At 38.8% G+C, this 26,797-nt stretch overlaps 1 protein-coding gene across 8 annotated transcripts in view; it reads left to right on the top strand.

Moving 5' to 3' along the window:
* LOC105284454 (neurexin-1) overlaps positions 1 to 26,797 on the top strand; it is a 262,747-nt gene that overhangs the window by 113,563 nt on the left and 122,387 nt on the right. For 5 of the 8 annotated variants that reach the window (XM_026975018.1, XM_026975012.1, XM_026975015.1 and 2 more), the window contains exons 3-4: positions 4,502 to 4,643; positions 8,770 to 8,829. In XM_026975018.1, the coding sequence (XP_026830819.1) occupies positions 4,502 to 4,643; positions 8,770 to 8,829 (202 nt within the window). The remainder of the gene's footprint in view (positions 1 to 4,501; positions 4,644 to 8,769; positions 8,830 to 26,797) is intronic. The other 3 variants (XM_026975014.1, XM_026975017.1, XM_026975016.1) reach the window with 1 other exon arrangement.

The raw sequence follows: 26,797 nt of genomic DNA, 5'->3' as shown, positions 1-26,797 counted from the left end.
TTGATAATCTACGATTATAGGAAAGGAGAAACTTTAATCTCGAACATATGCTACCGTTCCTATATTCAATGCAGGACGAAGTTAACCCACATTGCCTTCCTTCGTTCACGTCATCGCTAAGATTACTATTCCGTATCCTTCGATGGCCATTTGCCAACTCTGGAACCCAACCTGGCCGCAATAATAGAGCGCAGCGACGCGGTTGACCTCCTGACCTGACACGTGCATCCGCATCCCTCTGCTACCTAAATCCCTTGTGATCGAACCGTCGTGAAAAATTTCGAAGGGTACTTTCTCAACGGCTGGAAATGTTGATAACTCATTAACTGCGAAGAATAGACTATTATTATTCAAAAAGTGAGCAGGGTGAATTTCTTGCAGGATACTTGAAATAATTAAAATATAATTTACGTTACAACGTATATTATAATTATTATATAGAGGAAAGTCCCCGATTATGAGATACCATATCGATTTTGCCGAATGTAAGGAAATCTATAGGCAGAATTTTAAAATGTAATACGTTATCTTGAAGAGAATTTAATAAGCTTTAGGTTGGTGAAGTGAAAAATCTAATTTAAATATTATTTTTTCTGAAAATTAAACAAATTTGAAAAAAGAGCTTTACGCAGGATCGAGAAAGTGTGCTCCTAATATAAGATACTTCGAGAAATCGGTGTTAAAAGTGCAAAATACATCAGTATTACAATTAAAAAACTTTATTAGATAGTTTTATAAAAATACTGCTGCCACAGCCTTCGCCAAATCTTCACGATTCCACTGTCGACGCTTCCTCGTTTCTCTAACCTCCAGTCAGATTCTATAAAAATTAAATACACAAAAATTCGTAATATAAATTCGTATTAACTTTTCTTTAACCTTAAGTAGTATTTTCTTTCTTTTTATTACACTACATAATCCTCATATTCGAGCAATAATGATCTCATATTAAGAGTACCCTGAATATCTCATTATACGAGCCACGCGCCCAGCGGTTCCGCGATCATGAAATCTAACCTCTACAATTAAGCAATTCAACAAATCGCGTATTTTCCCGTTACTACGATTCTACTCTATCATTGCATACTGAATTTATTGCCAACCATTTTCTTACTATATAATAAACAAGGTTTAAAGACTTACCTCAAGTTCCTTTGACATGTTCACAATTTCACAAACCTTTTCTTGCAAAGGCTAAACGCAATAACGAACAATGAATTTTTCACTAAATACATTTTACACCAAGAGTAATAAGTTCATGGTGGAACTAACAGATGGTGCTCACTAGTTTAGCAGAAACCCCATTATCTCATATTAGGAGCATATCTCATAATAGGGGATTCTCCTCTACTATGCTTCATCATACGTTACAAAAAAAATTATAACTACAGGATATATTATAATCGCACTTTTTAATATAACAATAATAAAAATATAGATAAACTACGTAAATATGCTTTGAATATACTTTAAAGCGTATTTTTTCTAACAGTTTTAATGAATGTATTATTTAGCTCACTGCTCTGTATTTAACCGTTTTTTGATGAAGTGGAAGAATAGTGCAGCGAGCGGCATTTAACCGCAAATGCGCGAGCGAAACTCTCGCGGATAGGAATTAAGCTGCATCCTCAGCGGTGCAAGCGGAAGTTCAAATATTTATATCCGCCGGCCAACAAGCATCTATCTCGCTGGAAATTCGCGTCGCGAACGAGAGACGTAGATCTAGATATCCGTGAACGTCTTATCAACGGAACTTGCGAGCACGTTGCGCAAAGATATATTTGTTCGCTAGTTTGATGCTGCCTTCGCGAAGGTTAAGAATGTTCCACCCTCTTCGTCGAAAATACCAACGAATTTCATTCATGAACGTAACCGCCGGCATTTTCCTCAGCCGCTGCGTTCGATGGAATGCCCGAGGAACGGTTGAAAATTCCTAGCGGTTGAATTCGCGCCGGTTTCGAATAGAAATTTAATAACCAATGTGAGCTTATTCGTTGAATATAGCCGAGTTATTTTGCATAATCGTATCACGTATCGGATAAGTAAGCGCCTGCCTGGAATTTTAGCGCGAGCGATGCTGCAAAGAACAAACCACGGAAATTATAATAGTTTGATAGTAAAAAAATTTTAATTTTTCGATAAATTAACTCGAGTGTAATAAAACAAATCAGGTGCGAGTCTCGAAAGTGTACTAATTGAATCTATCGTGGAAAACTATTATTAAAATAAAGTTGCAGCATATCCCGAGTATCAGGAAACTCTTGCATGAACTCGTTGTGGTATCCCGAAATTAGCTCCCATTGAAGCGGCATAGTTTGCGGCGGGCTTTCTTTTCTATCTGATTTCGCGGGCTGGAATCGAGTTGGAACGGGACCAACGTTAAAAGAACTTCGAGAACAAGATCAACGTCCGCTTGTATTCACAGCGCAAAGAGCATCCATAAAAGTCGGTCGTGGCCGGCTCCTCTGGGCGTGAAAAAATCTCGTTTGCAAGACTTAAAACGCGACGGTGCGTGGTGCAAAGTGAGTTGCGGTGCTGAAAGTGCACTGTCAAGGTAAATGAATCGTAAAAAAAAAATGTTTACCGCGACGGCGCGTTTCGCGTTCGTTTATTATTCGTCCGCTCCGAAGAGCGGCGCGTGTAAGCTCGCGAAATAAAGATAAATGTAAATTGAGAAAACGCGGAGCTGTTCTTCAAACTAAAGTATGCTATTTTTCTACTTTCTCTTTAATTTTCCTCACGCTGCGCTGCTGCGTAATATCGTGATGAGCATTACGCAAACGATATATTACAGAATATGTCAAATACACTATTATTTTAAGAAAACAGCACAGGCGTGTGTAATAAAAATTAATTTTGGAAGATATATAATTATACTTTCAACGAAGGATAAGAAAGAGAAAGGTCTTAGCATCCATGTTTGATATACAGGGTGTCCCGGGTTTTAACCGACAAACTGCGGGAGCATATTCTACTAGTGGAAATAAGAAAAAATTCTTATGTCGAGTTTGCTTAGAAATGCTTTATTACAAAGTTATAAACCAATATTGAAAAGAAATATGAGATAAGTAACAACGGATTTTTTCACAACAATAAAAATTATCTACGCAATGATTTAGTGACGCATTTCAAAATGTTGTCCTTGCACATCGATACAAGCTAGACATCCCGGGACACCCTGTATATTATTGCAATTAAGTTTTCTAATAATAAAATTATTTATTATAGAAACGGTATGTGTCAAATTTCATCAATATCAATGCCAATAATTAAAAGCATAAATTATTAATATATAATCACAGATCAGCCAATGCTTAAGGATTAAATTTAAGCGCGTAAAGATATCTTGCACTTTGTATAAATGGAAATTGAGTGAGAAAGATATCATTGGTATTTAAATGTCAATCTCCTTGAAAATGGCGAGAACGTATGCGATAGCAGTCTCTTAGAAGTACTCGTATTCTTGAATATTTAAATGACTGCATTTGTCGGTCGAATGTTCGAGATACTGCAGCAAGTACGCAGGAAGTAGGAAATAAAAGTGAGCAGTAATAAAAGCAGAAAGTAGAAATAAAAAATTCTACCTTGTGTACGTGTGTGTATTTTCTCCCTTTCTTGCACGCCACCCCTTTCCGGAGATTCATGCTAAAGAGTTATATCAGTGCAGGTAACGTATCCGCGCGAAAAATCTACTGCACACGATGCGAAAATTGCAGCATGCGATAATGGGAATAACGTAGGAGCGCTTGTAGCCGCAACGCATTCTTTTTATAGATAATCCGCGTTTAAATTATTTATTAAGAAAGAAATACGAGTCACAACATTATTTTAATATAACGGTATAATATTTTTCATCTCATAAAGAGTAAAAAATAAGACCGTTTTCTACTTTTGTTTCCTACTTTTTTCACGCATTGAAATAATGTTTCATTGCATTTAAAGTAATATTGTGTTTAAAGTAATATTAAAAGCAATAAACTGTAGAAATTCAATCTACGTGTCATGTGGAAATTGTTTGAACTGTATTGCAACAATATCGAAATATTTAAATAGTCCAATTAGACTAATGAATAAAATTAATATTGTTTTACTTGATGAATTTAATGACAAATTTTTTTCTCTATGATGTTTATACGATTAAATCAGCAATTCAAAATTATTATGTTACTACTTATAATCAACAATTACATCGTTAAAAAAGTTACATATATTGAATTGAAAAAAGTATACATTTATTCATTTTTCAAATAGTCTGGAACAGTTTTTTATCAGAAATCCGTTTCACAGTATTTGAATGGGCAATTCTGATAGAATGGCATCATGAAGCTACCTGGAAGATGATTAAAAGTCATAGAAAAAAGTTGAAGTTGCTCTTCTATAAATTTCCAGCTTTAATTTCGTTAAAAAATAGCAAACAAATTTATGTCCTAAACTATTAATAATCTGAATAATGTAACTTAATAATCCCTTATCATAACGTTCGGTATAATGTCTGTTACAGAGTTTACGTAACATGGTGAATACGACAGATGCTTGCGAAACTCGCGATCCATGTCAGCATGGCGGCATTTGCATTTCTACAGACAGCGGACCGATCTGCGAGTGCCGTACCGGTGATTACGAAGGTGCATATTGCGAGAAAGGTTAGTAAATAAACTCTTACTTACATGAATCTTTAAAGTAATTATTATGAAATTATTTCGAAATTATCTAGAAAAAGAGACATTTTCTAGAAATAATTAATTTAATAGTATTATTGTTTGACATGCAATTAAATATCATTCTTGCGTAACACATATGCGCTCTTGAGCACTATTTTTTATTATTAAATGGAGATTGGTGTACATTCAAACTCGGAAATGCGCTACATTTTTAAATGGCATAGCAGAAGAGAAAATGGACGGTCGCTATGCAACCGTTGCATGAAGCAACAACAAGAAAAATAGTCGAAGGTAAAATCGATGAAGTTGCGAAATAAAAACAAACATATGTTGTTTGTTGGACAGAATATAATTTAACTGAATGTAGATACAAACAATCCGCAAATAACTCATTATTCTCAACCTGCGCACTGCTTTGAGATTGAAATGTATTTAATGCATGTACACATTATAAACACACACACACACACACACACACACACTTTTGGCCGAGTATATACATGAAATGTAATTAATAAATCATAGTGTAGTGAAATAAAATTAATTAACTAAATAAAGCAAAACAAATCACACTCAGCATTTACGGATTAAATGCTGTTAAAAATTTTCGAAATATTTTATTGATGATTAAAAATATTTTATTACTTTTATTTATTATAATGTAAAAATTGCGCAAAGGAATTTTCAATGATATCCATCAATTTTCTAACGCCGATTTTATTCATAATATAATTTGTCAATGGCGTTTCATATTTTTTGCCAAGGCAGTTTAACACTTGTATTTGTATAAATTAGTTTTGCGTGACTTTAATATTACTTTCAGCATTCTCTCTTTCTACATTTCGCCATTTTTACTCTCCTTACATTTCATTAATTTACCATCCAGCCGCAACATTCTCTCGATATTCGTCCTCCCTCGCCGAATAATTTATTAACGTCGCACATCGCAACGGATTCCACTAGATTCAATGTTAATGACTGGCATAAGGTTCATGCAAACAGCGAGATCTTTCTTCCAAATATTCATCATTTCTTTACATCTTGCAGCCTGTCACGCAGCGAACGTGTCGCGCGCGGTTGTTTTGGCCGTACCGTTTTTACCGTTCTTCATCCTCCTGATCGATCGTTGCCGTGAATGATTAAAATACCCGAACGCAGCTTTCAGCGCGTATGTCTCGTTAATTTCAACGCGTATTCGCGTGAAAACGCGCATTGCCTAATGAGGCGTAATTGCCGGCAACTGCAGAAACGGGATGACGTTCCAAAATGATTTTTCCCCCTCTTGAGCCAGTGGCAATTAGAGGAGCCGAGAAAGTCGGGGCCCTTCCAAGACGTTTCACCAATAATTACAATCAGACTTCTTCCTCCTTAATGAGGTGCGCGCACAAGGAGTCGTTAACGGAGACGATTCGGAAGTCGCGAACGCAAATGGCAAAATATGCGAGAGTTTATTCATTATATATTTGTTCCCATCATCGAGAAAAATCTCAGAAAAATCTGGATTGCTGTGAGAAAAATATTTTAAAAGTCAGTTTTCTAATAAATAAAACTAACAAATAAATATTATGTGATCAGCATAGAAGTACAATATATTATACATTAGATTATATATCGGATAATATGTAACGTATATTTTTAACTCTTCGATATTTTATGAGCATCTCTCTAGAACATTTATTAATGTCAAATTTATTAATGGTAGATAATTATATAAATATATTTTTTTCTATATGTGTACACATCTTCTCCGTTGATGTAATGCAATTATTTCAATTAAGTTGAAAATATCATTTTTGCTCTCTTAAGCTCTGTATTAAATAAATTCTGAAATATTTTTATTTGAAATTATTATTATAATGGAGATTGAAACGATTGATTTCCAAGGAGCATCTCTGTCGTATACTTCTTACAAGATTCAAAATATACACATATCGGGAGATTTAATAGTGAAGAGCGAGATTACATCGCCAAGAATAAGCGACATTCCGGATTTACTTTAATTACGATTTACTCCGTAAGATAAAATTCTGTGTTTTCTCGAGCTTCCGCGTTGCTCGCAAAAAAGCATTTCCAACCGCGCATTAATTTTACTACCTTGTGGATTTTCTGTTTCTCATTACTGTGCGTGACAGGTAGGATATATTGTTGCAAGTGTTCTTACGATGTGTGTGAATTACCGTAAATTGTTTAACGCCTTGCAGCCTTAAATACAATCAATAAATAGATATGCAAATGTTTCTTTGTACTCCAATAAATTATGCATTATAACTTCTTTATGCATTATTCCTTTCAATGTTGGAAAGATCTGAGGAACTACAAAAAAAGGAATTCGTGTAAAGTTTTCCTTGTGAGTAATATTTAAATTGTATCATTTCTCTCTCTCCTCGACGCTTGATACAATAAGCGAATGCACTAAATAAAATGCTTTTGCAATTCACTGATATTCAAGAGTTTACCGTGGAAAAAGGGTGTCTTCTTGTGTCCCGAATAAACAATTTTCCTTTATCGAAGATTGCAGCGTGGAATGTTTATTCAAAGGTTCACTTTGCTGATAATTGCGAATCTTTGCGAACTCACGGTCGAGTCTTTTGTCGCTACTGAGACATCGTCCAGAAGAACGTGAAACTTCAAAGACGACTCTTTGCAAAAGGAACCAGGACAATTTCATTTTAATTCCTCTCTTAACAGCTTTTTGCAGGGCGCAATTGTCCTCGTCGTGCCTGACAGGCGCAGTCGTTATACGCGATATAATGTAATTTCCAGCCTTAATGACCATGTTGAAACGAATGGAGGAAAAAGGAGGACGAGAAAAGGAACGGCGAAAAAGGATGAGAGGGTTACAGACGCGCAGGTTAAAATGGCGAAACTGTAGAAAAGACGGATGCAAGAAGAAGAAATTCAAAATTTCTTACGATCAAAACAATCAATTTAACAGGGGATTTTTCTTAACGAACGTCGCGAAAGCTTGAATATGCTGCCAACAATCAAGAAAGGAACAAATACGAAAATAACACAATTATTCAATGAAAATATACATTTTTGTATAAAGTAGAAAACAAGATCGCATTATGGTGTATAATTTATGTATTTTATGTTTGTAAATTTTACTTAAAGGGTATGTCAGTGATGTAATTTATCGATGCACTCGTCGTGCATCACGCTTCGTTAGTTATTAATGAACGACGAGATAGGAAAGTTTTAAAGCAGTAGCTTTTATTGTTTGCGAACAAATTTAATAAAAATTTACAAATATGCGTCATCAATTATCGAGTATTAAAACGCCCGGCTATGAATTTTATGATGTTAGATAAAAATGACGAAAATACGTAGGTTAAGAGGTAAATTATACTTAGTTATTAATGAACAACGAGATAGGGAAGTTTTAAAGCTGTAGCTTTTATTATTTGTGAACAAATTTAATAAAAATTTACAAATATGCATCATCAATTATCGAGTATTAACGCTCGGTTATGAATGATGTTAAAAATGACGAGAATACATAGGTTAAAAGGTAAATTATATTTTGTAAACCTAAAAAGTTCAATTAAAAAATAATGCAAAGTATACATATAGATAATATACAACAACTTAGCTGTATTTTATTTTTCGTACATACTAATAAAATAATACTTTATATAATGATAGATATATACTGGTCATAGTTTATTAAATCGAATATCCTCAAGGAAAACGTAAAAATTAATTACACAAAAATTAATAAAACTGTTTATTTCATACTATTTATCTCGAACTGGATAACCAAAAATTCATATCCCGACGAATCGATATTTAAACAAAATGATTCACCTTTGCATTTCAGGTCATTTTAGAGAAATTTTACTGATTCAATATCCGTTTTATGTACGTTTTTGCCGAGAAAGGTAATTTTACAACAATCGCTAGAAATTTTTCGCAGCGGATCACGGAACACTATGAAATGTTGAGCTCTCGCGCTATTGGTTATTACAATTTGATTTTGCTTTCAGATTGGAGGGATATCATATTTCTTTTCTTTTATGAAATGTATGCGGATCTTTCTGCGCGTGAATAATTGACGCATGGTTCAGTTTTTTACTTTTTTCCTTTCTTTCTTTCTGTTCTCGCATAGAGGCATGGAGCACAGTGCTACCCACGGCGGGTGCTGGCGATTACTGGGCTTGGGATTACAGTGAGTCTCGCTAATTACAAATCCAAAGCATTCAGGATAACGTGGTGTGACCAAAGTAGAGTACCAGTATCAGTATCAGTAATCAGTAGATCGTACCTCTATAGTTACGATCCTGTGGTCCTGCATATAAACCCTTTGGGCGCAGCCGGATAGATTCTTTATTAAAGCGAAGTCGAGTGCAATGTCTTAATGTAATTTCCAGGTAGTATATTTGGAAACCTAGATATTTAACTGTTTGCAGTGTTTCACATGTATTATACTCAAATTATAGAATGTATTTAGCTGGAAAAATCAGGGAATTTGAATTATTATAACCATTGTTTCCTTTCTGTTTGTTTAAATTCATGTAAATAAATTTATTATATAATATTTCTCTATGTATATATTTTAAATCTCTATAAACATTTATTACAATTTTATCATTGTATTTATTGTATTTATTTTATGTGTATATTAAATCAATATTTTAAAGATATTAACGCATTGTAGTACTACCACTCCGTTAATTATAAATTATACACTGTTTAGTAATACTTGTTCATTACTATTTACAAGAAATTAGAGTAGGTATTTAGCACAAATGTACATAAAGGTACATATTTTATTGCTCCACCCTCTGTTTGCGTAGAAATTACTCAGACATTATTAACCTTAAGTAATGCATAATAAAAGCCCCATACATGTTAATTTTATCATACTAAATGTACTCATCAAGCTTCGCGATTGCTCTCCCCACTTCAAATATATACGTACGTAATTAATCCGTCGTTCCGAGTGCAGTAATAACAAAATCGCCGTAAGAAATCAACCTCGCATAAATGAATAACAAACATTCATTACGAAGCAATTAAAGCGCGCAAACATCGTTCGTCCATCCAACATTGACGACGCGAAAACAAGGGAAACCGTGGCCAAAAGGTGTCGTGCATGGATCTACAAATACACATCCGAAATTTCCACGGACGGGTGTGTTTTTCCTCAAACACCGACGACGAGGCAAAGCGTGCAGACGAGAGCGAGCGGCACCGAAGGTTCATCGCACTAAAGAGCATGGTATTCCCGTGTGGTCTCGATCGCGAGATAAGCTCTCGGCGCGGGTCAGTGGCGAAATCACGTAAATCACCAAGAACGCTCCGAGATCAGTACAGCGGAACGCGCGGCAAACAACGAGCAGGCGACGGCGTGAAGCAAACGGTGTGGTTTAGGCGAAGCCAGGTCGACCCTCGTATCAATGGCGGTTCTGCGTCAACAGTGTTTAGTCGCTAATTTGCATACCTCGCGAGGTATCAATGCATTCCGCCTGTCCGCCGGTTATACCCGCTCAGAATTAGGCTCGTGTGATTAGGAGGGGGCACTCGTGAGCCCGAACGCTCATAATGACCCGCAGCATCGCATGATCGAGCCCTCATCCATTTTCCGGAAGGCAGGGGATGATCATCCCGCCGGCATTCTCGCTGGGGCCCTCTTCTCCCTCGCGCACGCACCGTTACGTCTCAGGTCTTCCGAGTTACGTAAGCGCTCGATGCGTTAGAGTTTCATCTGCTGTAGGTACTTGAAATACTGGAGACGGTAAATTTGGATGAAAAATTGTCTCGAGGTAAGGGGATGATTATCTGACGCGAGTGACGAAGCGCTTTGCTCCGCTCTCCCTTGGCGAGCTGCGAGTCCTCGAGGAATCGCTTCATGAAGTGCCGCCACCCGGAAAATTCCGCAAAACGAGATCACTTTAACGATCCTGCCAGCAATAATGCTGGTTTCACGTTAATTTTCCTACGAGGTGCATGACTGACGCCCACGATGGTCGCTGGTGAATGTAACCCCGTCGTCACGTGGCGGCGAGCGGATTCCCGATCGGAGGGGTTAATAACACGGGATTACGCTCCAGTGCGCGCTCCGCGACCCTCCTCAACCGCCGTCTCGCCCACGGTATCACCGACAAAGGGTTGTCCGCGTCCGGTCGGAAAATCCATTTTCCAACGGCGCGTCATCCGAGACGAACAAAAAGCCCGCCCGGAAATAGTTGGGCACACGTTGCATCGGTGGACGATGGATGGCGGAAATGGGGATGGAACAGGTGGAAGACAAGGGGCAGGGGAAGGCAGGGAGAATTTCCGACGATGGTCGGGTTGAAGTTTTCCTCACTCGGCTGCAACCAAGGGAACGTAATATTCTCTCGATGCGGCGATTTATGCGGCGGCGGCGGCGGCTCACTGCCGCGGAGGGGGCAATTGTGGCGAGCAAGGGGTTGCACCAGAAGGGTGCCGTCCTCCTAGGTTATGAACGGCCGTTTTGTTGCGTTGTTAGCGAATATCCGACGCGACTACGAGATGGGAGACGCTCGTTAATTAAGTTTTACGCGCGAGGGTTTCCGCACGCCATCAGGAACGGATTCTCCGCTGCTTCTTCATCTGAAGAAGACAAGACATCTTCTGAAGATTCTATTTCATACGTAGTTCTCGACTTTTTTGATGAATATCGAAATGCTGCTATTGGGAATGCAATATGCTTAATATGTATGTAGTGACTGCAAAACAAAAGAATTTTTCTGTTACAAAGAACCATCGCTATGATTGCACGTACAATACAGGGAAACGATTGTTATACAGGGTGTCCCGGGTTTTAACCGACAAACTGCGGGAGCATATTCTACTAGTGGAAATAAGAAAAAATTCTTATGTCGAGTTTGCTTAGAAATGCTTTATTACAAAGTTATAAACCAATATTGAAAAGAAATATGAGACAAGTAACAACGGATTTTTTCACAAAAATAAAAATTATCTACGCAATGATTTAGTGACGCATTTCAAAATGTTGTCCTTGCGCATCGATACAAGCTAGACATCGACGTAGTACAGAATTTGTTACAGTACGACATTCCTGAAAATTTTGTTGCATCTCAGTAACTGAATTAGTAATTCGTTGCTTTAAATCTATCTGGTACTCTCCTGTTAGGAAATCTGCGTTGATACTCTCGTACGGCAGCTCGTGCATTTCCGTCACAGAATCCGTACACGAAATGAATATCGGTGTATTCCTCATTTGAAAACACTTTTGGCATTCTGATAGTAATTGCTAGTTGACACGACGATTGAAATCTAACAGCTACTGTTGCGAAAGTAACAATCATACTGAATCGTTTCAACATAGTGAACATGAATACACGTGAATACACGTAACATAAACATCTTGGACCTTCCAAATTCTACACTATGTTCCGTCGTTACTTATCTCATATTTCTTTTCAATATTGGTTTATAATATTCATATTAATTAATCATTATGTGTATATATACAGGGTGTCCCGGGTTTTAACCGACAAACTGCGGGAGCATATTCTACTAGTGGAAATAAGAAAAAATTCTTATATCGAGTTTGCTTAGAAATGCTTCATTACAAAGTTATAAACCAATATTGAAAAGAAATATGAGATAAGTAACAACGGATTTTTTCACAAAAATAAAAATTATCTACGCAATGATTTAGTGACGCATTTCAAAATGTTGTCCTTGCGCATCGATACAAGCTAGACATCGACGTAGTACAGAATTTGTTACGGTACGACATTCCTGAAAATTTTGTTGCATCTCAGTAACTGAATTAGTAATTCGTTGCTTTAAATCTATCTGGTACTCTCCTGTTAGGAAATCTGCGTTGATACTCTCGTACGGCAGCTCGTGCATTTCCGTCACAGAATCCGTACACGAAATGAATATCGGTGTATTCCTCATTTGAAAACACTTTTGGCATTCTGATAGTAATTGCTAGTTGACACGACGATTGAAATCTAACAGCTACTGTTGCGAAAGTAACAATCATACTGAATCGTTTCAACATAGTGAACATGAATACACGTGAATACACGTAACATAAACATCTTGGACCTTCCAAATTCTACACTATGTTCCGTCGTTACTTATCTCATATTTCTTTTCAATATTGGTTTATAATATTCATATTAATTAATCATTATGTATATATATACAGGGTGTCCCGGGTTTTAACCGACAAACTGCGGGAGCATATTCTACTAGTGGAAATAAGAAAAAATTCTTATATCGAGTTTGCTTAGAAATGCTTTATTACAAAGTTATAAACCAATATTGAAAAGAAATATGAGATAAGTAACAACGGATTTTTTCACAAAAATAAAAATTATCTACGCAATGATTTAGTGACGCATTTCAAAATGTTGTCCTTGCACATCGATACAAGCTAGACATCGACGTAGTACAGAATTTGTTACGGTACGACATTCCTGAAAATTTTGTTGCATCTCAGTAACTGAATTAGTAATTCGTTGCTTTAAATCTATCTGGTACTCTCCTGTTAGGAAATCTACGTTGATACTCTCGTACGGCAGCTCGTGCATTTCCGTCACAGAATCCGTACACGAAATGAATATCGGTGTATTCCTCATTTGAAAACACTTTTGGCATTCTGATAGTAATTGCTAGTTGACACGACGATTGAAATCTAACAGCTACTGTTGCGAAAGTAACAATCATACTGAATCGTTTCAACATAGTGAACATGAATACACGTGAATACACGTAACATAAACATCTTGGACCTTCCAAATTCTACACTATGTTCCGTCGTTACTTATCTCATATTTCTTTTCAATATTGGTTTATAATATTCATATTAATTAATCATTATGTGTATATATACAGGGTGTCCCGGGTTTTAACCGACAAACTGCGGGAGCATATTCTACTAGTGGAAATAAGAAAAAATTCTTATATCGAGTTTGCTTAGAAATGCTTTATTACAAAGTTATAAACCAATATTGAAAAGAAATATGAGACAAGTAACAACGGATTTTTTCACAAAAATAAAAATTATCTACGCAATGATTTAGTGACGCATTTCAAAATGTTGTCCTTGCACATCGATACAAGCTAGACATCGACGTAGTACAGAATTTGTTACAGTACGACATTCCTGAAAATTTTGTTGCATCTCAGTAACTGAATTAGTAATTCGTTGCTTTAAATCTATCTGGTACTCTCCTGTTAGGAAATCTACGTTGATAATCTCGTACGGCAGCTCGTGCATTTCCGTCACAGAATCCGTACACGAAATGAATATCGGTGTATTCCTCATTTGAAAACACTTTTGGCATTCTGATAGTAATTGCTAGTTGACACGACGATTGAAATCTAACAGCTACTGTTGCGAAAGTAACAATCATACTGAATCGTTTCAACATAGTGAACATGAATACACGTGAATACACGTAACATAAACATCTTGGACCTTCCAAATTCTACACTATGTTCCGTCGTTACTTATCTCATATTTCTTTTCAATATTGGTTTATAACTTTGTAATAAAGCATTTCTAAGCAAACTCGATATAAGAATTTTTTCTTATTTCCACTGGTAGAATATGCTCCCGCAGTTTGTCGGTTAAAACCCGGGACACCCTGTATATTGTAATTATATTTACCTTTTATATTGTTTTTTCATCAACTTCGATTGTATTCGAGATATTGTGAAATACCGTAAAACAGTTTCACGAGAAATTGGATTTGATATGATCGATTATGTTAAATATTTATAGCAGTCTTGTGCAATCTTAAACAGTAAACGGAAAATAATTAAAAATATACTGAATAGTAAATATTTTATAAAATAAAAAATATTTCTTTTTTAAACAAAGATAATATTTTTCAGGGGAAAACAAAATTCGTATTTCTCGCAACTGTATATTCACCGACCTACAAGCTTCTACAGTTAAATTATCAAAATGTTTAATTATTCATTAATCTCTATATCTTTATATTTTTATTATTTTTAGTTTTTACAAGGCATTATTTAACGTCCGCGAAAATCGATATCATGATATTAAAGTGGTGCACAAGTTCTCGAATCCTTTCTTGTCAGGGCGACGAAGTGACGACAAGGAAAATAAGGTGAGAAGGGACTTGAAGCAATTACTCGTACGTTCCGGCTGCGAAGAATTATGGTCTCCAGTGCGGCAAACTTGCGACGAACTTTGCCCGATCCTTAATTTCTTAACGCCTTAGCCGCGCTAAAACTGTGTAAGAGCGATATATAATTCATTAATGCACTCGTCGTCCACCGTTCTGTTAATTATTAATGAGCAACGAAGGCAAGAATTTTGCAAGTTTGTATTGGATTAGTTTACGTTATAGTGGTTTCATGAAAATTAAAAAGATTCGAATAAAATGCATTCTCCGTGGAATCACAAATGCAAATGTAAGTTTTAATCGAATGTATAACAATACTCTACACGCACATATATTAATCAAAATTGTTACAATGTGTAAAAGATTATGAGAATGTGTCTTTTAGAATAAGCGTATAAAATAATGTAATGACTTTAAGAACCAAATACTAAACATATAAGTCTCTATTATTGTGAAAAATACATTTTTAATCTTTAGTTAACAATGAGACAAAATTTTTATGATAGTTTAAATTATTTTTATATTAAGAAAGACCGATCATCTTTCTTTCTTTCCAAGATTAAATCGATTAAAGAAGAAAGATGCAATATTCCATATATTTGAATGAAGAAATGAATAAAGTCTGTGTATCTCTCCGTCAACTTACGCGATCGTCTTGCGCTGCGCGCAGATCAGTTCGTGAGATCATTTCTCATCTTTTGACAGCAAAGATTCATCAGATTTTTTCGAGCAGACGCAGACGAGTTTCGGCTTAGACCAGGCTTTTTTATTACGGTATCTGGCAGCTTAGGTCACTTTGCGCCCGCCGCGTCAATTGGGTCAGTGGGGAAAAGAGGGGAGGCGTTTGTGTGCCGGCGAGAAAAACGGCTTTATTAAATTTTGGGGCTTAGGCCGGTTTTACACGTACGGTCCAGCGATCGCAATTTTCCGCTGCAACGATACAAAGAGACGATGCGAAGGGGTTCGCTCGGCTATCTCACTTTCTTCTATAAACGAGTTGTTCGCAATAACTGCTGCGCGATAAATGATCAATATTTATAAGGCGAGCGATTATTCGACAAGAAAAATTGCCGTTTACCGGTAAGTGGAACGTAGGAAGCAAAATTATTAAAGAGCCGCGATAATTAATACCGATACACGAACGCGTATATATTCGATCGATTCTCCGTATTGTATACGCTACGTGTATATGTAACATGCATAGTATTATAGTTTGTGTATTCCAATGGCACATTATAATTTGATAGTATACGTATTTGATATATAAAATCACGATTCTTGTCAATGATTGCAATTCTTAAACAGTTTCAACTTTAGGTATTATATCTTTATATTAAAATTTTTCTAAATCGCCTTCATTACAAATAGAACTATATTTTTATATTGCATAAAAACTTTGGCTGACATATTCGTTCTCCTTGTGACTTTACTTGCATTTTATTTACACTGACTTCAATTTCGATTTCCTTTTCTTAAGTATTCATAAATTCAATTTTAACCAAACGATTTTAACATTCAGTGACAAACAATTATCGCTATTTCTTTGTTGTCAGTTTCGTCAAGTGAGGTTCTTCTCGGTATTTCGTCAAAATGTCGTGCGAAATTTTCACCCTCTTCCCGTCTCGCTCACTTATGTTCCGAAAACGAGCGACGCTTTATTCCGACGTCTCGTTCCTTGGAAATGGAAGCGTCTCGCGTACAGAAAGGAGAACAGCGAATTCCTGTGAGGTGGCATCGCAGAATGCACTACTCCTGAGATGAGAAAAAGTCCGTGTCGTTTCCCGCGGGATCTCGTTACTCTTCGAGGCTCTTCGAGAGATTACTCGGCTAATCCCGCATGGACGACGACAACGTCGAGGATGAGATCGAACAGCGGTGTTAATATCGCTTTTATCTGTACAGTGCAGGAATTTATTGAATTTATTAAATAGCAATGTTGCTTGGTCGCAAATGTTACCGTAATATTTCGTCTCCACATTCAGAAAGTAATTTAGCAGAAGAATGAATGGTTGAATATATTCGAACGATTATAGTAAAATATTTGCATTTTACGGAATCAAGAAAATGTTGTTGTGAAAGATTTTGGAAATAGAAACTAGTCCAAGTACTCGAAACATTTAAATCATATCTTTTCACTTAGCTACACCCCATCTATTATTTCCCATGTAGCGCATATGGAATATTTTAGAAATAATTTCTCCATATCTTCTCGGAAACGAAAGCAGAGAAAAATCTGTAAAGATGAGTTTCAGGTTGAAAGCGGTTTAGGTAGCGGAAGTGCCAGCGTTTGCGCAGATTTGCGCTACTCGAGGAGATCCTTGTTGCCGGAAGTTTTACAAGCACGCGGTATAAATCAGGCTAACGCTTCCGCCTCGCGGAAACTTTTTTAATATTCCATCACGCGGCCGGTTGCGAGCGTTTTTCGATAGGCGGTAGCCGATCGCTATGGCGCGACGAAATCGCGCGAACCGCCGCGGTACTTGCGTTATTTTATATCCAGATGTCGTCTGGATTTATCGATTTTCCCGTTCCCTCGAGCAAGCTTCTCGACGCGAAAACGGCCAGGCACTCGTGAGGCACCGTGGGGCTTGTTTACGTTTATTGGCTGCTTACACCCTTTACTATCGCCGTGTGCGCTCTTTTACGCGCACCCCGGTGTGCGGGGTATTTCCCGAGCACATTGCGGAAGGCGATAAGTCACGATGAGAATTGTATTTTATTGGCGCATGAAAGATACGATCGATGTATATCGATATATAAAGATACGTGTAAATTACGGTTATTGATGCAGAAATCCATTTAGCGCTGCAACGTCTATCTTTTACGCCCATCGGTAAAGATATTTACAATTTAATTAGGGGGCGACGGTAAAATGTAAGTGGATACGAAGGAGGCGAAGAGGCGAAACCGTTCTGGCCGTTCTGCGCGAATCGACCGCCTTGAAAACATTTCCATTCCACGTTACATCGTTCGATGTATCGATATTATGTTATTTGACGTATGATTGACGTTAATTAGAAATATCCATTAATATCCTGGAATTCTGAAACTCCCGAAGCTTCTGCAGCTCCTAATGACATTGCGATTTACCTTGATATTCGCACAGACTAACTAACTAGATTCACATATTTGCATTATCTGTCCTTTATTGACAGTATATTATACACATAATATTTGATCAAGTTGGTACCATCACGGTCCCTCGCGGCGGTTTTCGAGTAAAACCAGCGCTTGCTAGCAGCTACACATGAGACTCTCACGTAACGTAAATTATTTGAAAGGTTTGTAAGAGGCGAAAAATAACTAGGAGACTGCTTTAGATTTGAACTCGAACTCTCCGGGATCCCTGGTTCACACGCCTAGGTCTTAGGCTGTACGGCCAATACTCCTACTGTTGTGATCAACTTGTTTTCATTCCGATCCTCTATACGACCTGTCAGTCTCGACTATCTTTCCAGATCTTACAGCTCGGCCAGCCTGACATTACATTCGTCCCCGAATGTCTCCAAATCGTCGGTTCACTCCACTTGAGTCCCTCCCAACCTCCATTTTTGGTTCACTCTTCTAAGTCCCTCCCAACATCCATTTTTGGTTCACTCTTCTGAATCCCTCTCAACCTCCATGTTGGTTTACTCCTCTGAGTCCTTCCCAACCTCCATGTTGGTTCACTCCTCTGAGTCCTTCCCAATCTCCATGTTGGTTCACTCCTCTGAGTCTGTCTCGACCTTCATGTTCAGGCTTCACTACCGGCCAGTTGCTTCTCAACTCCCTCCTCTCCGAGGGATAGCGGATGAATCTCAACTGTCTTCGAGGGGTAGCGGATTTTATCCCACTTCTGAATTGTAAGAGGCGAAAAATAACTAGGAGACTGCCTTAGATTTGAACTCGAACTCTCCGGGATCCCTGGTTCACACGCCTAGGTCTTAGGCTGTACGGCCAATACTCCTACTGTTGTGATCAACTTGTTTTCATTCCGATCCTCGTATACGACCTGTCAGTCTCGACTATCTTTCCAGATCTTACAGCTCGGCTAGCCTGACATTACATTCGTCCCCGAATGTCTCCAAATCGTCGGTTCACTCCACTTGAGTCCCTCCCAACCTCCATTTTTGGTTCACTCTTCTGAGTCCCTCCCAACATCCATTTTTGGTTCACTCTTCTGAATCCCTCTCAACCTCCATGTTGGTTTACTCCTCTGAGTCCTTCCCAACCTCCATGTTGGTTCACTCCTCTGAGTCCTTCCCAATCTCCATGTTGGTTCACTCCTCTGAGTCCGTCTCGACCTTCATGTTCAGGCTTCACTACCGGCCAGCTGCTTCTCAACTCCCTCCTCTCCGAGGGATAGCGGATGAATCTCAACTGTCTTCGAGGGGTAGCGGATTTTATCCCACTTCTGAATTGTAAGAGGCGAAAAATAACTAGGAGACTGCCTTAGATTTGAACTCGAACTCTCCGGGATCCCTGGTTCACACGCCTAGGTCTTAGGCTGTACGGCCAATACTCCTACTGTTGTGATCAACTTGTTTTCATTCCGATCCTCTATACGACCTGTCAGTCTCGACTATCTTTCCAAATCTTACAGCTCGGCTAGCCTGACATTACATTCGTCCCCGAATGTCTCCAAATCGTCGGTTCACTCCACTTGAGTCCCTCCCAACCTCCATTTTTGGTTCACTCTTCTGAATCCCTCTCAACCTCCATGTTGGTTTACTCCTCTGAGTCCTTCCCAACCTCCATGTTGGTTCACTCCTCTGAGTCCTTCCCAATCTCCATGTTGGTTCACTCCTCTGAGTCCGTCCCGACCTCCATGTTCAGGCTTCACTACCGGCCAGCTGCTTCTCAACTCCCTCCTCTCCGAGGGATAGCGGATGAATCTCAACTGTCTTCAAGGGGTAGCGGATTTTATCCCACTTCTGAATTGTAAGAGGCGAAAAATAACTAGGAGACTGCCTTAGATTTGAACTCGAACTCTCCGGGATCCCTGGTTCACACGCCTAGGTCTTAGGCTGTACGGCCAATACTCCTACTGTTGTGATCAACTTGTTTTCATTCCGATCCTCTACACGACCTGTCAGTCTCGACTATCTTTCCAGATCTTACAGCTCGGCCAGCCTGACATTACATTCGTCCCCGAATGTCTCCAAATCGTCGGTTCACTCCACTTGAGTCCCTCCCAACCTCCATTTTTGGTCCACTCTTCTGAGTCCCTCCCAACATCCATGTTGGTTCACTCCTCTGAGTCCTTCCCAATCTCCATGTTGGTTCACTCCTCTGAGTCCGTCCCGACCTCCATGTTCAGGTTTCACTACCGGCCAGCTGCTTCTCAACTCCCTCCTCTCCGAGGGATAGCGGATGAATCTCAACTGTCTTCAAGGGGTAGCGGATTTTATCCCACTTCTGAATTGTAAGAGGCGAAAAATAACTAGGAGACTGCCTTAGATTTGAACTCGAACTCTCCGGGATCCCTGGTTCACACGCCTAGGTCTTAGGCTGTACGGCCAATACTCCTACTGTTGTGATCAACTTGTTTTCATTCCGATCCTCTACACGACCTGTCAGTCTCGACTATCTTTCCAGATCTTACAGCTCGGCCAGCCTGACATTACATTCGTCCCCGAATGTCTCCAAATCGTCGGTTCACTCCACTTGAGTCCCTCCCAACCTCCATTTTTGGTCCACTCTTCTGAGTCCCTCCCAACATCCATGTTGGTTCACTCCTCTGAGTCCTTCCCAATCTCCATGTTGGTTCACTCCTCTGAGTCCGTCCCGACCTCCATGTTCAGGTTTCACTACCGGCCAGCTGCTTCTCAACTCCCTCCTCTCCGAGGGATAGCGGATGAATCTCAACTGTCTTCAAGGGGTAGCGGATTTTATCCCACTTCTGAATTGTAAGAGGCGAAAAATAACTAGGAGACTGCCTTAGATTTGAACTCGAACTCTCCGGGATCCCTGGTTCACACGCCTAGGTCTTAGGCTGTACGGCCAATACTCCTACTGTTGTGATCAACTTGTTTTCATTCCGATCCTCTATACGACCTGTCAGTCTCGACTATCTTTCCAGATCTTACAGGTTTTCCAAACATGCGCACACAGAGAACTCTCCAGCCATCGGAATATCCTGACAAAAACGCAATCGCCGGAAGCGATCGGTCATTATCACGAGTTCAGATATCAAATCGATCTGGAAATCGATCAACCCTGCCAGGTCCAAGTTGCAGGTCCCAGCTGCATTCTATGGAGAAGACGCAGCGCGAATTGACTGCATTCTCGCGAGATCTGAGTCTCGAAAGTCTCCGGTCGCATAGTTGGCGTCACGTCCGTTATGCAAGCGAGGCTCGGACGTTCTATGGCGGTCACGGGGGTCGCGACCGGGAGTTCCGCGTCTCCCGCAGAACTCAATATGTCCGGGGGTTGTGCCAACTTGGGCGGCCGCGCAATCGCCCGGGTTCGCGCGCTTGGAGGTGCAACCGGTAATTTCCATCGTGTTCCGTTGGCGAGCGCACGACCTGGCGTGTCTCTTGTCCATGCACTCATGCGTGGAATTGGTGTTCCGCCGCGTCGCCTTGCCCTAATAACTTGTTCTCGCGCTTTATTCCGAACACGACGAGCTTGCTTGAACCCTCGTCGCACGCGGGGGTGTGCAACGCGGCTCTCTCCTTCTCTGTTAAAACTGTCTCCGCGAAGCCTTCCGCTGCTTTTACCTCGTTTTCTTTCCGCACGAACAGTTGCCTGCGAATCGTCTCGCAGGATCTGTGGTCGAAAGTGCGAGTTACGAAACGCGTCTTGCAAAATCGAACAAATGGATTTATGAAAAACGCGTCCAAGAGAAAAAGAGAAAGAGAGGAAAAAGCGTGACATTCGAGCTCTGGTTGAGATTTCGCTGCTCGTATTGCGGGGTTGGACTGCGTGTCACCGCAAAGTTTCGAATAAACGGTATCCTTTTCTCAAAGTGCCGGTTTCCAAGCCGAGCCAGCGACGATCGTGCACTCGGGCCTCTCGGATCGCGCGGACCGCAACGGAGCATGCGATAGTAAAACGACGGTTCGTACCACCTTGGTAGTTTCCGGTGAGCGATGTCATCATGTGTCGCGCCGACGTGATGCAATATACATGCTAATACGGTAGCTTCAGTCGGTTCATGAGGTGGATACCGGCAGAAAATGCCGCCGCGAGATGGTCTCCACGGTCCTTTGAAGCGAGTACGAAAGACGCCGCAACAGCGCGACTCGCCCATGAATTTCAAGCGACCCTTTTCTATCTGCCCGGCAGAAGTTACGTAATTGCAAACCACCGCCAAAAATAGCGACTTCGTCGTAATAATGCGAATATAATAATAATAGCAGATCCTTATTGCTTCTCTGGTACGCACGTGCGATTATCTGGAGAGATTTATTTCTGTTGAATTAGGGAAATTACTATAGAATTAGGGAAATAATTTTCGTCATTATATTATCATGTGCCATTGCTGAAATAAACGATAGTTAAGATAACAGAATTTTGTCTGAGTGAAACCAATTGTGTTTTCTACGATTTATCGCAAGTTTGAAGACCACTTTGTGACTCGAACAATGTTGACAAACTGGACAATTAACTATCTTTGTTTTTTTACATTTGCATCAAGTTAACATATCTTTTCCCTTTTCCTCTCTCGTTCTCTCTTTCTCGTTTTCGTTTATTACGTACTTTATTATTACGTTTCGTTGTGATGAAAGGTTGCAAATTGCTTTCGCCTAAGGCGCGTCTCGCACGGCAAACCGTTTGCAAGGATTAACTCGGTAATCCTTTAAATGCACGGAGAATACGACGTGGAAAGATTCGAAAGTGCAGGAACTAAATAAATCGGACGGCGTCCTTAGCACGCTTTTATCCGCGCGAGCCGTCGAGATTTATTAAACCTGTATATACTTCCGCATCCGCTCCCTTCAAGCTTAAGCTTCAATACGGTTTATTTTACCCGGGCCAGGAAGTTTCCTGAAATTTAAGTTAAACAAATGAGCTTCACCGTTGCTCAAGAGAAACAGACAGATTTTTCTCGGAGAAATTAGTTGTGAATATTATGTTAAACTAATTTAATATTTATCTTTCGTATTTTGATGGATATCGCAACGTTCAACTTTCCCAACACACACCAATATAGTCTAGTACATCCCTTGAACATTAATGCAGTTTCACGCGCAAGTTATCTGTTTTTAGTTTGAGGTTTTGATTATTAAGTGTTGGAAATGATTATATATGGTACAAAACAAGTTCATATTAAAAAAATAAATATTTGTTTTAAAGAGAGAGAGACAGAGGGAGAATAATTTCTTAGAAAATTATATTAATATCTTCATTAAATGCTTGCTATTTAATCAATGTAATAGTTATAAATTTTCCATATTTACGTAAAACATAATTGCTGATATAATATATTAAAATAAAAATTTGGAGGTCGCAAAAAGTATTTCCAACTAAAATTCCAGATCGATGTCTCGTAGATGACTATACGATTGTAATGCAACTTCGATATCTTGCAACACCTTGCCTGATATCGGCAATCTTCTTGTTATTTTCTTTTACTAACGTTATCAAGTAAAGTAAGAATATTTCCGTCCTTTTCTCTCCAGGTATTGTGTTTCCACCAATGACATAAGACATTAGACATTACATATACATCATTTTTCGTTTTCTTCCTTTCTTTCATCTTTTCTTTTCTACTTTCCTTCTTTTTCTTATTTACCTTTCCATTTGCACTGAATGCTACCTTTTATCTCGAAAAACCTTTTTACTCTTATGCTACACTTTTGTATATCTCAATAATCTTGCAAGAAATTATTTTTAAATTTATTTTCAGAAGTGCATTGACGCTTTCTTTTCCTTTTTTTTCTTGAAAAATTAATTCTTTTCTTATTTTTTATCGATAAGACGTATTACGTCATAAAGATCCAATTATTCGCATCAGACACAATTATTGAAGATAATAATTCATTCTCTCTTTTTCTCTTCCTCTTCCTTTCTTTTTTCTTTCTCTCCTCTCGCAAGTGAATATACTTAACGAACTAAGAAAAACAGATGCGATAAATTTTCCGTAATACCGTAGGCCGAGTGGTCGTAAAAAGGGATAGAAGGGATGCTGGTCGTTGCTACGAAGGGTAATAACGAGTATATGCCGGTACAGCCGTGGATAAGGGTTGTCATCGCGGGATGTTTACGTCACATCTTCGTTCTCTTGTTGTGACATGACTGAGAAGTTTATCGAACAAATTCACCATGAGAGATTGTTCACAAATATTAAATTAAATTATCTTCTTGGAGAATGTACCGCATGAGCGATGTCGCATTATACAGGGTGTTTCCTAAGTAAGTAGACAAACTTAAGGAGGATATTCCTTGGCTTATTTTAAGAAGAAAAGGTCATATAAACATATGTCCTAAACTGCTTTTTTATTTTTGAGCGTGTACGTCAATCAATGGAAAGGAGAGTCGAGGCGTGTATCATGGCTGCAGGTGGACATTTTCAGCAGTTACTGTGATGTTATTATTTTTCTTTTTAGTTACTACTTTCTTTTTCGTTATAATTTTTCTTTTTGGTTACTATTGTTTTTCACTTGTTTCATTTGCAATAACACAAACTGTTCTATAATAAACGAAAAGTGAACGAAAACAGTGATGTACTTTTTTTTGGAAAACAAAGCAGTTTAGGACATATGTTTATATGACCTTTTCTTCTTAAAATAAGCCAAGGAATATCCTCCTTAAGTTTGTCTACTTACTTAGGAAACACCCTGTATATACGAGAGAGAGAGAGAGAGAGAGAGAATCGCGTGTTTAGGTTCTTGATAATAAATAAAATTGAGACTAAAAGCGAGGAAGGATTCGTTAATCACTCGTTAGCAAAGATTTGAGTGGACACCAACGCGCGGAACCACTAGATCAGTTAAATCAGTTTTTACTCAACAGCAGGTCGCATCACGCGTCTTGCTTTTACCTTGATAATTTAATTCTCGAGAGGACCAGATGCTTAGCTTAGAGTAATTACGCGTGGCTGATGTTAATTACCCGGTACTTGCGTTATACGCGCCAGCATTACGAAATCGGTCGATCGATTTAGTTGAGACGCTACAGAGTGCCAAATGATCCCCTACGGAGCAAAACCAACCTTGGCAACACCAATCTGCTGGATATCGCGTAATTATCTAGGCAGGGTGCGCGCCCGCGCGCAGAAGATGCCACGTTTTACGATAATTACCTAGTGTTCATAGCCGGCACTCTCGACAAACATTGCCTGATCTCGACGACATCATTCCGGACAGCCTTAAGAAAAAGAATACCCTCAGCAATCCTTCAACCTTCCTCGATAATAATCTGATAAAAATCCAATTTCTTTAATCGCGTCGTTAGCGACCAGATGCGTTTTTTCGTTAAATCCTGGTGAAAAACTCGAAAAACAATTATTATCTAAACTTTTTCACTATTTTATAGTTTATCAAAAATTTAAAGTACTTTCGAAATATTAAAACGTTGATAGAATAGTTCGTAAATAAAACTGCGCAAAAATATCGGTTGCAAATATTGTTATCGCAATTTCCTAATGTTTAAATAAATAAAATAATGTTTACAATATTCTATTTCAATCTAAATTCTAAAAATATTCATACTTGGCATTTTGCTAACAAAAGACCATTTTCGTTTGGTGTAAAAATGATCACATCGGAATTATGATCGCGTGTACTGCGGGACATTCGATATCGCACAGAATTAAGTTACTCGCGCGCAATATCCAGCTAAAGTGGAGGATCTGCCTTCGCTTCTTCCTTGCCATTACCTTCTGATCTCACATATTTTGTTACACACTGAAGAATACGTTGACAAAATTGCGCATAAATTGCAAGCTAAGTGCGCCCTAGCATGGCCAATACACGCGCCTTCACTAATCCGTATTAATCGCCAGCTATTCATTAGGAAGTCAGCAATGGGTGCTCCGTAATTCTGCACCTGGCGCACTCGCGATCAATCGCGCGCGCGCGCGTTCTCTTAACATAAATCTTGCTGCTAAACTGCCGCAATACACCCACAGAAGACAATGACCAAGTAAGCTCGACGGTCACCGAACCTCCGTCCCGTATTTCCGCAAGCCGGCAAGAAACGGCGGTTGGGATTGTCTCCTTGATCGAAAGTGAGCGAAGTCACTTTATCTTGGAAACATAAAACCTAACCTAACTCTAACTCGAAAGTTGACAATTCTTACAAGTGGAACCATTACATCTTTTGTTTTGACAACATTGATAGAATTATTTGTACGTACCCCCGACTAGAAATTTATCCAGTGGTCCTGATCAGGTTGACCTTATTTTATTATCGGGTCCTGATAAGGTAAATTCATCAGGACCTGATCAGTCACGTAACGCAGCACAATAGTTAGGTCCTTATCTGGATATCCTCATCAGGTTTATATCGGGTTGAATTATTAAATCCTTACTACCCAGACAGCACCAAGTCGTCTAAAGGATTACTAAAACTTGATATTTTCGGTGAGTGTAAGAGTCCTTAGGACATATACTACTAGTATATGTTCTAAGTAAGAGTCCAAAAGAAGAGAAGAAAAGAGTATCGGATCGGTTTTCCAGATGGTTATTTGTAAGGTGCTAACCAAATGTTTCTTGCGAGAACGTCACGCCTGACCTGGCCATCTATCGGTCGCTTGGTGAATCAGAGGCGGGAAACACACACTTGTGTTGATTTTTGTCTCTTATTGTTCCATAATCGAGTACATTGAAATGTATATGATATAAAAATAATTAATACTCGCAAATTAAGTAGAAATTACTATTCTTTCTACATTAAGTATATAACGTACATTATATGATAAACTACGTATGGCCCGATGTAGGACCAGATGTGGGAAACCTTTACCCCTAAATTTTAAAAAATATCAGGATGAAGGAATAAGATCCTTAGTAGGTACTAATAATGTGAACCTCAACAAAATTTCTACTTTGAAATATCAGGCATAACGTAAGAAGGTCCTAATATGTTCCTTATTATTTTAACCCT

This window comes from Ooceraea biroi, chromosome 14 (assembly GCF_003672135.1).
Source record: "Ooceraea biroi isolate clonal line C1 chromosome 14, Obir_v5.4, whole genome shotgun sequence".
NCBI lineage: Eukaryota > Metazoa > Arthropoda > Insecta > Hymenoptera > Formicidae > Ooceraea > Ooceraea biroi.
This window is presented reverse-complemented; position numbering and strand designations above follow the sequence as displayed.